Source organism: Cryptomeria japonica, chromosome 1 (genome assembly GCF_030272615.1).
Source record: "Cryptomeria japonica chromosome 1, Sugi_1.0, whole genome shotgun sequence".
In the NCBI taxonomy this organism is placed as follows: Eukaryota; Viridiplantae; Streptophyta; class Pinopsida; order Cupressales; family Cupressaceae; genus Cryptomeria; species Cryptomeria japonica.
This window is the reverse complement of record NC_081405.1, coordinates 544381826-544397315: the sequence shown is the minus strand read 5'-3', so window position 1 is coordinate 544397315 and position 15490 is coordinate 544381826. Positions and strand designations below refer to the sequence as shown.

Genomic DNA, 15490 nt, shown 5'->3' with positions numbered 1-15490 from the left:
TTGAGTTTGAACTTGCACCTGCTGAACCGAACCGTCCATCAGGTTAGGGTATAGGTCTATATATGGGCATCCATCGAATAGATAGTCTACTATCTACGTAACATGAGTGGCCACCCACTGTAAAAAAACAGGGTGGGTGATGATGTCTACTCCTATCCGATCAGCGCCAGAATAGAGCTTATCCAATCTTCTCACATAAGTGTCGCTAGTCATAGATTCCCCCTACAATTTAATGGGGAAGCAAATGAAAAGAAATTGCAAAAAATAAGAACAAAAATTAAAAGATTTTTAAATAATATTGAAGAACACAATATTTATAGTGGTCCACTCAATAATTGCTACATCCACTTTCAACAAGGATTTTTTCTTTTTATTAATTTTGAATACAATACATATTCAAGCAGCAACAGCTCTTTATAATTCAGTCTCATCTTCAAGATGGAAAAAAATCCACCACAACGGTCAACTTCTAAATTAGCAAATACATGTCAAATATAAAGAAGTCAGTTACAAAGAAGCATCTGTTTCGAGTGTGAGAGAAACTGCAGATATAATTAGAATATTTGGGCTTCACCAAACCCAACAAGTGTATCCAAACTTTGTGCTCAGCCCCATCTATTCTCTAGAGATCCATGGTCTCCAACAAGCTCTATCAAGTGGATAAGTCGTCCTAGTCTTCATTTGTTTGTAATTTGTACAATAAGTCCTCGTTGATAACAAATATGATGAAACAAATAATCAAACTTTCTAAACATTGTAAACAGTGAGAAATTGCATATCATCCCATTTGTAATGACACTTTTCTCCAAGACTTAATTAAGTAATTGCAACGGAATTAAGAGATTATAATATTAAGGTTGAGATCAATTATAAGATGTCATAAAATTAAACTAGATGTACATACACAAAGTGACTATGACATGTAATAATCTAATAAGAATTATACAGTTAATTGTTGCCACAATAAATTAAATAGCATAGCCATATAACTCAAACATATTATCATCAAAATCATTATATTCTCATTATCCTTTACCATCAAGGGTTTCAACTATTTATCTATATCATGAGGCTTGCAAAAGCCACTCTCACTTCAAGGAAGTTCTAGTGGTAATGGCCCTTATTGTTAGGGCGCACTTCTGAGAGGAACCAGTTCTTACACAGAACCAACCATATTATCTAGAATTCAAAGGAATAGTTATAAGTCTAGGCTCTTTTACGGCAAGCAAGCACTCCAGGAGGATAGGTTCTTACACAAAACCCCGCATGCCTTCATGACACGAAATAAACACAGCCCTGACGAGGACACTCCCGGGTGTACACTACCACCTTCTTCTTCCTTGAGTGATCTCCATGCTCCCTTCCAAGACTCACATAAATGACTTATATAACCTTTTAAGGGGTGGTTTCCAAACCATCACACCCTGTCGAAAATGTCACCTTTATTTACCCTTTCATAAATATAATCATAACTATCTTTTAAGAGAGTTTTTAATTATCATTCTTTATTAACCTTTCTTTAAACCAAAAGATTATAATATCCTTTATTTTTATCCCCTTTTTTATTCTAAAAGAATTATTTCATCATTTTATCTTCTTTTGGACAAAAAGTCACATGACACCATTCTAGTTTTGAGAAAGTAATAGAGCCCTAAAACTAATTTGTATGCACTACTTGGTGAGTTGTACTCCCTATTAAGATGAGACATCAAAGGTCTACATTCAAAAGTGTAAAACCTTCAGGATGCTCCATGTATAATTCCTGTACAACATCTCCATGAAGAAATGCTACTTTGACATCAAGTTGCTCAAGCTCAAGGACCCAAACAACTGTCAAGCCTAGCACTGCTCGAATGGTGTGCATTTGCACAATTGGTGAAAAAATCTCATTAAAATCAATTCCTTTTTGCTGAGAAAAACCCTTCATAACCAATTTGGCCCTATATTGTTTATGATCTCCATCTTCCTCTTTCACATGATATACCCATTTATTCTTCAGTGGTTTTTGATTTGGTGGAAGAGGAACCAAATCCCATGTTTCATTTGTATTCAAAGACTTCATTTCTTCATTCATCGCTTCCATCCATTTCACTGAATTTACATCTTTGCGAGCTTGTTTAAAAGTTGCAAGTTGTGCCACATCAAAGAGCAATAATTCATAGTCATTGAATTTCATTGGTTGCTTTCTCTCCTAGGTAGATCTCCTTAGTTGAGGACTCATTTCTAGCTGCAAATTACCCTATTGTTTTTCATTATCTTCATTACTCTACCTCTGTTGTTGCACATTTTCTATATTAGACTATAAATTAACTCCAATATTACTCCCCTATTACTACAGGTTTTGACCAATATTTTCCCTCTATATCTCAAATTCCTATGGCAATAAATTGCCCTGAGCCTGTCCAAGAGCTGGGAGATGTTGCTCGTGACTCTCAAATAATTGTATAGGTAAATAAGATGAAGGCACAGTTACATCAAGGGTTGCGTAGTATTCAAGTGAGGTTGCGTATAAATATTAAATGGTTGCGAATGAACTAAAGGAGGCTGCAAATGCACATTAAGAGGCTACTCATTAACTTGAAACTACACAATATCATAACAAGGTTGTATACTAACAACAAGGGGAGCGCCAATAAGAGAGGGTTGCAAGTAAACCTGTGAGGGTTGCGCACTACTGTAAACAAGGGCTTCTATGTTTGAAGGGTGTGTGCTAAGAGTTTGGTGTTGGGCAGGCTGCGTAGAAACTCTTAAAGGCTGGGAGAATGAAACAAAAGTTTGCCTATTATTGCCATTATTAAATAAATCAACATCTAAATATGCATTTGAAAATGTGTCCTGTGGCTACAAAACTAGAAATTTTTTTCCCATTAAATACAACATCCCGACTGCAAATAATATTTTTGACGACGGGATTCCATAGCCTAAAACCAAATTTATCCTCTCCATAGCTAGGAAATATGTACCTCTTGGATTTGAAATCAAGTTTCGTTCGTTGCTCCTTAGGAATATGCACAAATGCTTCACAGCCAAACACATGCAATGGTGATAAGAAATTATTTTCCCAAGCCATCTCTCCTCTGGGATATCAAAATCCAAACGAGATGAAGGAGCGTGATTGATTAAATAAAATGCAGTGTTACACACCTCTACCCAAAACTCTTTCCCCAAACCCGCATTGGAGAGCATACGTCGAGCTCTCTTAAGAATCATCTGATTCAACCTCTCAATTGCACCATTTTCTTGAGGGGTGAACAGAACCATTGTAATTTTGTGAATGCCATTATCTGCACAAAAGTTGTGAAACTCCGAAGAGCAAAACTCTCCCCCATTATCAGTTTTAAGACATTTAATTTTATGCCCAGTCTGGCTTTCAACAAGAGCCTTAAAAGTTTTAAATTTTGAAAAAACTTATGATTTTCTATTTAACATATAAATCCAAACTTTGCAAGTACAATCATCAAGGAAACTTACAAAATAATTTGCACCTCCAAAAGAGGTGACCTCTATGGGACCAAAAGCGTTCGAGTGCACAAGTTCCAAAGGAGTAGTTTTATGATCATGACCCTTCCTCAAGAAGTTGGTTTGGCTTTGTTTGCCATAAAGGCAATGCTCACTTAACTCCAAATCAACTGATTTTAGTCCTAGAAGTTGATCTCGTTGAAGCATAACTTCAAGCCCTTTCTTGCTCATATGCCCGAGCCTCTTATGCTAAATTTCAGAACTATTGTCCACAACTGTCATTGTAGCTCCCACATTACCATGGCATTATAAAATGTGGAGATTACCCAACTTCTTTCCCTTTGCAAGCACCAAAGCTCCCTTTGCTACTTTTCGAGTGTCTAAAGAAAATTTAACATTCCAGCCACAAGCAATAAGCTGGCTCATTGATATTAAATTTTGTTTCAACAATGGAACATATCTCACATCCTTCAAAATCCATTTATTTCCAGTTTTCAAATGCAAAATTATATCACCCTTACCTACAATTGCACATTATTTATTGTCACCAAGAAAAACCTTACCAAAAGTACCTTTTTTGAAATTTGTAAAAGCTTCCCGGCATGAAGTAGCATGGAAAGAAGCACCGAAATCAAGCACCCACAAATCTGTCGTGTCACCAACAGCCAAAACCAAAACACCATCATCTTTTTCAGCTATGGTGTTTGCTTCATTATTCTTGACTTTGTCATGTGCCTTTTTATAATTCCAACAACTTTTCTTTGTGTGACCCGGTTTGCCACAAAACCAACATGCACCATTTCTACCTCTAGACTTTGATCTATGAGTAGATTTTGACCTTCTATGGTTATTATTTTTGCCTCTTTCTCGACTCCTACCTCTATTACCAGTGTTGTTAATGTATCACTGGATGAGGGTTCCTGATTTTTTCTACACATGTCTTCGCTAAGAAGAGTGGCTGCAACATCATCAAATTTTAATTTACTTTTGGCAGCCACCGAAGTGCTAACTACCATCACCACACCTTCCCAATTGTTCGGTAAAGAAGTAATAATATTGCCTTGATTTCATCATCTAAATTAATGCCCACAAAAATCAACTAGGTGACTAAAGTATTGAATTCGTTTAAATGATTAGACATAATCCCTCCTCACATTTTCAAATTATATAGCTTTTTCATAATGAATACCTTATTCGAAGTTGATGTCATTTCGTACATTGAAGAAAGCTTATCCCACAGCTCTTGCATTGTATTCTTAGCTGAAACATTAAATAAAACATTGCTAAATAGCAATAGAAAAATGGTTGCCCTTACTTTCTTGTCCAATTTCTCCCAGTATTCATTTGATAAAGAACCTTTCCCTTTGGCTTTTCCAACCAATGCATTTGAGAGATCTTGCTTGATGAGAAACGACTTCATCTGCACTTTCCACAAACTAAAGTTCTGACCTACAAACTTCTCAATCTTCCATTTGTTCCTATCGTCTATGACTCTAGAAATTCTTCACCAATTTCCAGCACCACATTTCTCAACCAAGCTCTGATACCAATTGTTGATAAAAATTGCAGAAGCAAATGAAAAGAAATTGTAGAATATAAGAACAAAAATTAAAAGATTTTTAAATAATATAGAAGAACACAATATTTATAGTGGTTCACCCAATAACCTGGCTAAGTCCACTTTCAACAAGGATTTTTTCTTTTTATTAATTTTGAATACAATACATATTCAAGCAACAACAACTCTTTATAATTCAGTCTCATCTTCAAGATGGAAAAAAATCCACCATAACGGCCAGCTTATAAATTAGCAAATACATGCCAAATAAAGAGAAGTCAGTTACAAAGAAGCATCTGTTTCAAGTGTGAGAGAAAGTGCAGATATAATTAGAATATTTGGGCTTCACTGAACCCAACAAGTGTATCCAAACTTTTTGCTCAGCCGCATCTATTCTCCAGAGATCCATGGTCTCCAACAAGCTCTATCAAGTGGATAATTCATCCTAGTCTTCATTTGTTTGTAATTTGTACAATAAGTCCCCGTTGATAACAAATATGATGAAACAAATAATCAAACTTTCTAAACATTGTAAACAGTGAGAAAATTGCATATCATCCCATTTCTAATGACACTTTTCTCCAAGACTTAATTAAGTAATTGCAATGGAATTAAGAGATTAAATATTAAGGTTGAAATCAATTATAAGATGTCATAAAATTAAACTAGATGTACATACACAAAGTGACTATGACATGTAATAATCTAATAAGAATTATAAAGTTAATTGTTGCCATAATAAATTAAATAGCATAGCCATATAACTCAACCATATTATCATCAAAATCGTTATATTCTCGTTATCCTTTACCATCAAGGGTTTCAACTACTTATCTGTATCATGAGGCTTGCAAAAGTCACACTCACTTCAAGGAAGTTCTGGTGGTATTGGCCCTTATTGCTAGGGCACACTTCTTAGAGGAACCAGTTCTTACACAAAACCAACCATATTATCTAGAATTCAAAGGAATAGTTCTAGGTCTAGGCTCTTTTACGACAAGCAAGCACTCCAGGAGGACAGGTTTTTACACAAAACCTCGCATGCCTTCACAACACGAAATAAACATAGCCCTGGCCAAGACACTCCCGAGTGTACATTGTACCCCGATTTGGACACACGTTGTGTGCCCCTTCTCCAATGCCCATGCCAACCAATGACCTTAACCTTCATTTCTTTATGTCCTCTAAATCCCTATATTTCTTCTCATGCCCATAGCCCACCAAACCACCTTCTTCTTCTTCCTTGACTGATCTACATGCCCCCTTCCAAGACTCACATAAATGACTTATATAACCTTTTAAGGGGTGATTTCCAAACCATCACACCCTGTCGAAAAGGTCACCTTTATTTACCCTATCATAAATATAATCATAACTATCTTTAAAGAGTGTTTTTAATAATCATTCTTTATTAACCTTTCTTTAAACCAAAGGATTATAATATCCTTTATTTTTATCCCCTTTTTAATTCTAAAAGAGTTATTTCATCATTTTATCTTCTTTTGAAGAAAAAATCACATAACACTATTACCATTTTAGTTTTGCGAAAATAATAGAACCCTAAAACTAATTTGTATACACTACGAGTTGTACTCCCTATTAAGATGAGACATCAAAGGTCTACATTCAAAAGTGTGGCTCCTCTATTTTAAAATTTATTTGGCACTCAGCCTAATAGTCATTGATAAAACCATTCCAGAAAACAACGGATTGAAAATTTTGAACCTTTGAAAGCCCAAAATAGAATTTTTAATTTTTTTGAAGTTTCGGAAATCGTTAAAACACTATTTTTTCATGACAAATACATGGATTTTTACTTTATGAAGGTTGAGGAAATCATTACAACACTAAAATTCCTTTCAATCGCATGAACCACAAAGCCTAAGTTCCAATGGTAGTGATTACGTGTGGGAGCTCTGTTTTAGGCAAAGTGCTCATGAGGGTCCACTTGTCTTCTTTTCCTGCTTGTACTGAAGGCTCAAACAGATGAAAAACCCTCGCACTTTACACATGTATAGAATAAATGCACCAAACTGTGAAGAGAGCTTGGTATTCCATGGATTTAATGGATTCTTCAAGAAACCATAATTTAATTCTCTACGGCTACATAGAATATTGTTATAGGTGACTTCTTGTTCTCTCATTTTGCATCACTAGGTAGATCTGATGTTTAAATGTAACAAATATAGATCTTAATCTCAAGTTATTTAATCTCCCGAACAATACTAATATTTTTTATGTATTGCAGCTCTTATCCAGTGATTCCAGTCACATTGTTTCCTTATTAAAGTAAGGACAAAATGTATAAATCCATTCTTAGTGGGAATTGATTCAGCATTTGCTTAGAATAAATAAATTTGTAAAATATTATTAATAAATGAGGTTTATGCACTAATAAAAGGGAAGAAAATTAACAGTTGGTCTAATATTTGTTTGCCTCCTCCAGCTAGAATGCTCTTACAAAACTGTCTTAGCTGCCCTCCCAGAAGAAATTCCTTCTCATGAAATGGGAGCAAATAATTGAGAGAAAAATGGGGTTCTGGGTTTGCAATGCCTACAAGATCATCAAAAGACCTTGGTTGTGAACTCTGGAGATTGATCATAACAAAGGAAACAAAATGCTACAAGGAGAGTATCTTACCTGGGCAAATTGCTGGTCCATATGACATGATGGGAAAATTCCTTGAAATTAGCAGCTAATATATGATAATTTCCAAGTAAGAGATTTCCCTTGACCAAATTGGCATGTTCTTTGTCAATATTAGGCAGAGAATCACAATCATCTTTGTATGAGTTCAGGAATGCTATAGAAGTATGGAAGTTGATGCTTGGTTAAGCATAACTCTTGTGACCAAAATCTTTTTCAGTCTAATGGTCATAGAGGCTAGAACATAAATAAATTGCACTCAAGATATCAAACTCTTATTGGATCTACAAACTGATATAGATTGTACAACAAGATTTGAACTTCAAAATATGACTAACCTATGACTCTCTCAATAGATAATGCTTGTATGGAACAAGGTTTAAGAAAATAGATGCTAAATATACAACCCTCTAAAAAGTTCTGCTGCATTTTTCTACTCAAATAGAAGTGTAAAGAGCACAAGTTTAAGAAAATAGATGCTAAATATACAACATTCTAAAAAGTTCTGCTGCATTTTTTTACTCAGATAGAATGTAAAGAGCACAAGTGTAAAAGCTAAATTATTCAAGAAGAGACTATTATTTTATTAAATAACAGGAAAAATAATTGTTTATGTAGAAAAATTTAAGAATAAATTGTATTAAATTTTTTGAAATTGTTTGAGATATAAAAAAATGAGAATTCCACCATATATATACATTAACACTGTTGAAATCTTGAAAAACCATGTACACTGCTCCATGCACAGTTAAAAACACAGATAAATAAGTGTAGAACAAACAAGAAAATTTTAATAACTTTGAGGAAAATTTTGGATATAGAATATATATATATCTATATATATACTCTAAACCTTCGATTTTCCATGCTGAAAAAACAAATAATCTAATCTATCTATAATAAAATTAACAAATAATTAATAAATTAAAATCATATATGCATTTCCAGGTCCAGTTTGTGTAGCAATCTTGCCAATCCTTCCACATTTTGCATACCAGGACAATTATGACTGCGAAATCTCTTCAAAATATCCTTGGAAAGAATAAATAAAATAAAATAAAAAGGTCTAATTTAGAAAGAAAATTAAATTAAATAAACTTTAAAACGTTAAAAGGGGAAGGGCACCTATATATCTATATATATACTCTAAACCCTCAATTTTCCATTCTGAAAAAACAAATAATCTAATATATCTATAATAAAATTAACAAATAATTAATAAATTAAAATCATATATGCATTTCCAGGTCCAGTTTGTGTATATCCTGCAATCTTGCCAATCCTTCCACATTTTGCATACCAGGACAATTATGACTGCGAAATCTCTTCAAAATATCCTTGGAAAGAATAAATAAAATAAAATAAAAAGGTCTAATTTAGAAAGAAAATTAAATTAAATAAACTTTAAAACCTTAAAAGGGGAAGGGCACCGCCACTGGTATGCTATGACACAAAGGGACAGCCCCTCTTCGGGGATTCGCCCCTTGCCGACCCCTTCATAAAATTTAAAAAGAACCAGAAGAAAATTGCATTTAAATGGGAGCTTTTGAAAGGTTATCGACATCCATGAAATCATAAAGGATAAAGGAATTTACCAGATATTGGAGGCACTACGATGCCGACACAGACCAAAGAATTTCATTTGCTTGAAAGCTTTAAATCTCAAAGAAATGGAAATATGCAAGATATATATCTCTGAAATTAAGAAACTAAGCTGGCACTATTGACCATAGACAGTTGCATCAATACCCTCTTAATAATAGATATATTACAGATGGTACCATAAGAAAGCCAGAAAGCAACAATTTCCTTTCTCTATTTACAATGAGAGAAACACCCATGCACAAAGAAATTGTGAGTTTATGTTCATTCTGCTACCATCAGTTACAACCAATATACAACCACCAGCTGGAGGTCAAATTCATTCAAAAACGCTTTATGTTTATATAGATTGATTGCAGCCTTCTGTGACTGTAGAAGACCTCTTAGCGTAATGAATGGTCAGCTGCATGTCAAATTCATACAAGAAAGGTTTTTGTATTCAAATTCTATATTTAGAAATCTTATTTTAATTTCATACAAAAAAACAGCGCATGAAATTCTCCTCATGCTAAGTGGGAGAGAAACTATTGAAGATTCCAATCAAATCTGGATTTTAATCGCTAGGGAAAAAAAAAATACAATCATACCTCATCTTCATTGGAAGCCTCAAAGAAAGCTTAACAAAATATAAAATTCTGAATGGGTTGTAGAATAGCTTTTTTTTGTTAAACCTTGAATTCCATAACCGCAAAGATACTATTTCCCCAATCCATGCCCTTTGGCTTCTTGATCTGTTGATTCATCTGCTTAAGATGAACTGGCCTAGCCTCCTATAATCCAGGTATTCCTTCGGATTTTTGACAAGGGACTTTTGATGGCAAAGATGCACCATAGCTGTTATTGTGTCCTTCACAAATGGTCATCATCTCATTTTCCAGCTTTAAAAACAAGCTTGAAGGGCACAACTGTTAACAATGGTTACACAAGGTGCTCTGCGACAATCTTACCATAACCTTCCTCATACAATCCAATTGTGGAATTGTCAACACAACCTGTTACATTGCCTCTGCTATACCTACACACTCTAAAACAATCCATTGTCCGTATACTTAAAATTCATGTCTTTCAGCTAAAACCAGCTAGTCCAGGAGTATCAGTTACCTAATGCCAATATATGGAGTCTCCAACAGGCTCTATCAAGTGGTTAACTCATACTAGTCTTCATTTGTTTGTAATTTGTACAATAAGTCCTCGTTGATAACAAATATGATGAATCAGGAAATAAATAATCAAAATTTCTAAAAATTGTAAACAATGACTAAATTGAATATCATCCGATTCTAATTTTTACAAGTAATAGAGCCCTCAAACCAATTTGTATGCACTCCTACACTTGGTGAGCTGTGCTTCCTTTTAAGGTGAGACATCAAAGGTTTACATTCAAAACCTTGGCTGCTGTGTTCAGCCTAAAAGTCATTGATAAAACCATTCCAAAAACAAAAGACTAAAATTTTACAACCCTTGGAAAGCCCAAAATAAGTTTACTTCTTAAAGTTTCAGAAATCAGCAAAATACTGAATTTTCCCAACAATAGATGAATTTTTTACTCTACGAAGATTGGGAAAATCATTACAACACTGAAATATTTCAATTGCATAAATCACAAAGCTATAGTTCCAATGATAGCGATTTCGTCTGGGAGCTCTGTTTTAGACGAAGTGCTGATGAGAGTCCACGTGTCTTCTTCTCCTGCTTGTATTGAAGGCTCAAACAGATAAAAGACCCTCACATCTTCCTTATTGGCTCCAACAATTAATATCTGTTGATGCCACATTGTAACACCAAGAATTAAGCAGAGTTGAATAGCAGGCGGTCCTATACATACTACGCTTGATTGGTTTTCCAGAAAAGTCCGCCTTATAACATTCCTACATAATATGGGATATATCCGGCCAAACGCAGCCAAACAAACCTGACTACTGCCATCATAGGAAGTGCTTATGGTGCTCCATTGTCTTGTGTTGGGATCATAAGCCTGTATATACTTCTCCCAATGGCTCACCACATAAAACTTGTCATCAATACATACACTGCCATTTCTCCAACATAGAGGAGGAAGGTAGTCCGATTTCAGGGAAGGAAGATACTCCCATTTCTCATCCTCTATATCATAAACTATGGCTGTCCATAATTCTTTATCATCACTGTCTTGTCCTCCAGCAATGTAAATCAATCCTTTAGCTGAGTCCAACGAACAACAGAACTCATATCTGCAATCGGGAAGGTCGGGACCTCGCTTCCATAACCCTAAAACAAAGAAACAGTAAATATCATTTCCGTAACCCTAAAACAAAGAAATAGGAAATATCATTTCCATAACCCTAAAACAAAGAAATAGGGCAATATCAAAAGAAAAATAAATACCCTATACGATGAGAAGAGCAAGCAACAGAGGAATACCAGAAGAAAAATCGTAGATGACAAGTTCTTTTTGAACCGTGGAATGGGGCCTGCTGGTACGAATGCCCATGAAGAACAATTTGTGGTTGAAGGCAACACAGTTGAAGAAACCTGAAGAATATGGAAATGGCGGCAGCGTTTCAAATGAGTTTTGGAGAGGGTCGTAAAGCTTTATTCTGCAAATGTTATGATCTGTTTGGCTGTTCCTCCAACCTAGTATGATTAACTCCTGAGACAGACCAATCCTCTTTCTGTCTTGATAGAAAAGCGGGCTGCATACAATGTTTTTCCAAGTTTTACAAACAAGAGCCAACGTGTAGTGTGAAGTGCGTGGCACTCTCAGCAAACACCTTCTGCCAATGTCATCTGGAAGACCTGGAAAAATCTCCATCGCCATTACCCCACTCTGCAATTCTCTGGCTTTTACCCTCCTTTCTAATTCTCTGGGATGGACTGGCTCTTGCTTTCTATTAATATTATTTCTGGAGTTTGCCATCTCTCCCCACTCCATCCCGGTTGTTGACTTTGTTGTCTAAATTGAGAAGTTTGTTCCTGATCTGGACGATGATATTACACTAGACTGTTCTGTGGCTCTCAAGCACGCCACATGGAATATGGTAAGACCTTTTTTTTTTGAAATGTAATATGGTTACTTAACTATTTACAATTAAGGTTTGAAGTTGTTATTTATCAGGTCAGTCGTCAAAATAACACACTGCGAAGGGTCAAAAAAATGACTTTTTAAAGATTCGACCAAAACTTAATCTAAAAAAAATCTCTAATTGTTGAGTTAAAAAATATCATTTGTAATTAATATAATATCATATTTTTATGTAAAATATAACTTATATGAAACTTAAATGGACCAAATACCTATTAGTAATCATAAATGTGTGTTATCTTTAACTTTTATATCCAACATTAAAGGATCAATAGTTGAACACAAAACAAAATATTATGATATAAAATAAAACTTATAGGAACACAAAGGGACCAATTGTTGAACACTTAAATCTTTGGACAATCACTCACATTTCATGGAAAAAAACGAGGTATTTATTGTGTTCACCTTTTATATTTGCGATAGGACAAATTACTAATATGAAATACTCCACTACGTATACATTGCTACCCCAATAGTTGTACACATAAGAATAATATTTTTACACTATGATAACATTACTTGTTTAAGTGAGTATCTTATTTTATATATGACATACTTATAGTGGATAGCTATGATATTTTATTTGAAACAAAAAATGATCTATTTCACTTGTTAATTAATGTATTTATGTCTTTTTAATATAACATTTATGGATTCTCTTATGTTCAAGTATTGGTCCATTTTGATCAACATTTGGTAATTTTTTTATTTACATTATATAGTATAAATATGTGGTAAGACTGGATATTATATGCACAATTGCTATAACGACTATTGGACCCCGTACAACTACTAGTCCCTCTCCCCTAGTCCCAAATCTGAGCTTTAAGCTTTTAATCAATTTTTTAGCCATAATGGCCTTGTTCTTTCTAAAGCAAACGAAGGCAATGTCGTAGTCATCATGATCTCGAAGATGCTTGACCTTCTCCCGAATAGGAGCGGCTACAAAATTTTAGATTACAACCTCATTTTTCAATCTTAAGAATGTAAAAATTGTCATATTGTGTTCATCCTTTGGTGAGGCTACCAAAAAGAAGTTGCTTTAGTCTAAGGAAGTAACCCTTCACATATATATGGCTCTCCTAAAATCTACAAGGCGAGTATCCCTTTTTGTTCAATTGTTGATACCATTGATTCACCCACTTACAAGTTGTCAATACTATTGCTTCACTCACTTATAAGCTTGCAGCTCATTTAGCTAAACTTTTCTTCTCCTTCACCAGTAATTCTAATTACCACATCAAAAATTTGGCTCATTTTGTTGATTTCATCAAGGATAAAAATCTCAAGGAGGGTGACCTTTTAGTCAACTTTGATGTTGCCTCTCTTTTTACCAAGGTCCCTATCATTGACTCCATTGAGTTTATCAAACATATGTCTAACTTTGAGACTGGTTCTCTTATGGAGTTGTGCCTTATTCTACCTTTTTTACCTTCCAAGGTGTGGTCTATGGACAAGTGGATGGGGTTGCCATGGGGTCACCTCTTTCACCTATTTGTAGCCAACATCTACATGGACTATTTTGAAGAAGTTTATCTTCACTCCTTCCCCCTCAAACCAAAGTGGTGGAAGCATTATGTTGATGACACCAATATTTGTTGGCCCCATGGTCTTAAGAACCTAGAAGGCTTCCACTCACACCTTAACAACATAGTTCCTTGCATCTCTTTTACTAAAGAGTTGGACAAGGATAACCAAATTCCCTTCCTTGATACTCTTCTTATCAAAAAACCTGATGGTTTCTTAGCTCATTGTGTCTTTCGTAAAGCAACCCACACCAATCTCTATCTTTACTCTTCCTCTCACCACCACTGTGCTTAGAAAGTTTGTATCCTCAAAACTCTTTCCTCTAGAGCCTTTATGATTTGCGATGATGAAAAAATAAACCAGGAGATTGCTCACTTGACATGATTTTTTAAATTAAATGGTTACAAAAGTAAACACATTAGTAGGGTGTTCAAGCAAGCCAAATCTTGATCCAAACATGATGTTACTTCTTCATCCCTTCCCTCTGTCACCCTTTCATATGTTGAAGGTCTCTCTAACAAGATTTCCAAAATCCTCCTCAAAAAGGATCTTCGTTGTTTCTTTAAGCCCATCTATACCCTTAGGAACTACATTCCTTCCCCTAAAGACCCTCTTGACCCTTTCCTTATCTTAGGAGTTTACAAAATTGTTTGCTTCTGTGGCCTCCCCTACATTGGTGAAACGGGTCGTTCAATAGGTACTAAAATTAAAGAACATGATGCTGACTTAAGACATGAAAATGCCTTTAAGTCTGCCCCCGCAGAGCAATTTACCAAGACTAAGCACCATATCCCCTTAGAGAACACCAAATCCCTGCTAAAGAAAATAATTTCTTCAAAAGAAGGTTCAAGGAGGCAAGCCATTAAGATCTTCAACCACCCAGCCAACCTCAACAGTGTTTGGAATTCGAGCCACATTGTGGTTTCCCATTTTAAACCACCTCAAACCCAATATCACCCACCCTTTCTAAACCTGCCCTTTCCTTCTCTTTTTTCCCCTCTTCTAACCCCTCTATTTATTTTTATTTGATTTTTCTTTTCAATATCCCCCTTTTGTAGTTTTATTTGTTCTTTTCTCCTTTGTTAATTGAATTTTCTTTTATTCTTTTGTCTTATATAGCTTATTTATTTGTTAACCTTATTTTTAATTCTTTTAAATTTTAATTTCATTTTGTTTACGTTTTATATTTCATAGTGTGTTATTTTTTCTTTTTTCGTTTTTGTTATTTTTCCTATCTCTTTATTTATTTATTTGTTCATTCTTTTATAGCTTATGTTTTAGCTCTTTAATACATTTTATTTTTTCAATATTAAGTTTATTTATAACTTGTCATATCCTATTTGGTTATTTATGTTATTTTTACCCTATTTTTTATGTTTTGCCTTCTTCTCTATGTTGGTATTCTTCTTGTCCTTCTTTTTTTTTGGTATGTGTGTGTTCTCTTTATGTATTGTTCTCTATCATTTTCTTTTTGAAGTTATTATTTAGTTGAAGTTCTTTTATTTAATTATTTATCTTATTTTGTTCTCTCTTTTTTTTTAAACTTTTTTTCATTTTTTACTCATTTTTTCCCCCTTTTCCCTCCTTCCACCCCCCTCCCCCACCTTGTTCTAGAGCCTTCTCCCTCTATCTT

General features: G+C 34.5%; 1 protein-coding gene across 3 annotated transcripts; it reads right to left on the bottom strand.

Moving 5' to 3' along the window:
• Nucleotides 1-9458: 9458 nt before the first annotated feature.
• Nucleotides 9459-12305, bottom strand: LOC131044893 (F-box/kelch-repeat protein At1g55270). 3 transcript variants are annotated; one of them, XM_059219831.1, is made up of 3 exons: nt 11667-12265; nt 11179-11513; nt 9459-11025 (listed from the first exon to the last, which is right to left on the bottom strand). In XM_059219831.1, exons 1-3 carry the CDS (start codon nt 12175-12177, stop codon nt 10867-10869), a joined length of 1005 nt encoding a protein of 334 aa, XP_059075814.1. In that variant the 5' UTR covers nt 12178-12265; the 3' UTR covers nt 9459-10866. The 3 variants fall into 3 exon arrangements, 2 of the variants coding, with proteins under 2 accessions (XP_059075814.1, XP_057834354.2); XR_009372331.1 differs by having other exon boundaries at nt 9459-11513; nt 11631-12305; XM_057978371.2 differs by having other exon boundaries at nt 9459-11513; nt 11667-12262.
• Between the last annotated feature and the right edge of the window lie 3185 nt (nt 12306-15490).

Excerpts from the sequence above, each read along its gene's own strand:
- LOC131044893 (XM_057978371.2), bottom strand. The coding sequence starts at position 12,177 with ATGGAGTGGGGAGAGATGGCAAACTCCAGAAATAATATTAATAGAAAG. Across the intron at positions 11,514-11,666 it reads CATCTACGATTTTTCTTCTG|GGTTATGGAAGCGAGGTCCC; the intron begins GTATTCCTCTGT and ends TCTTTGTTTTAG.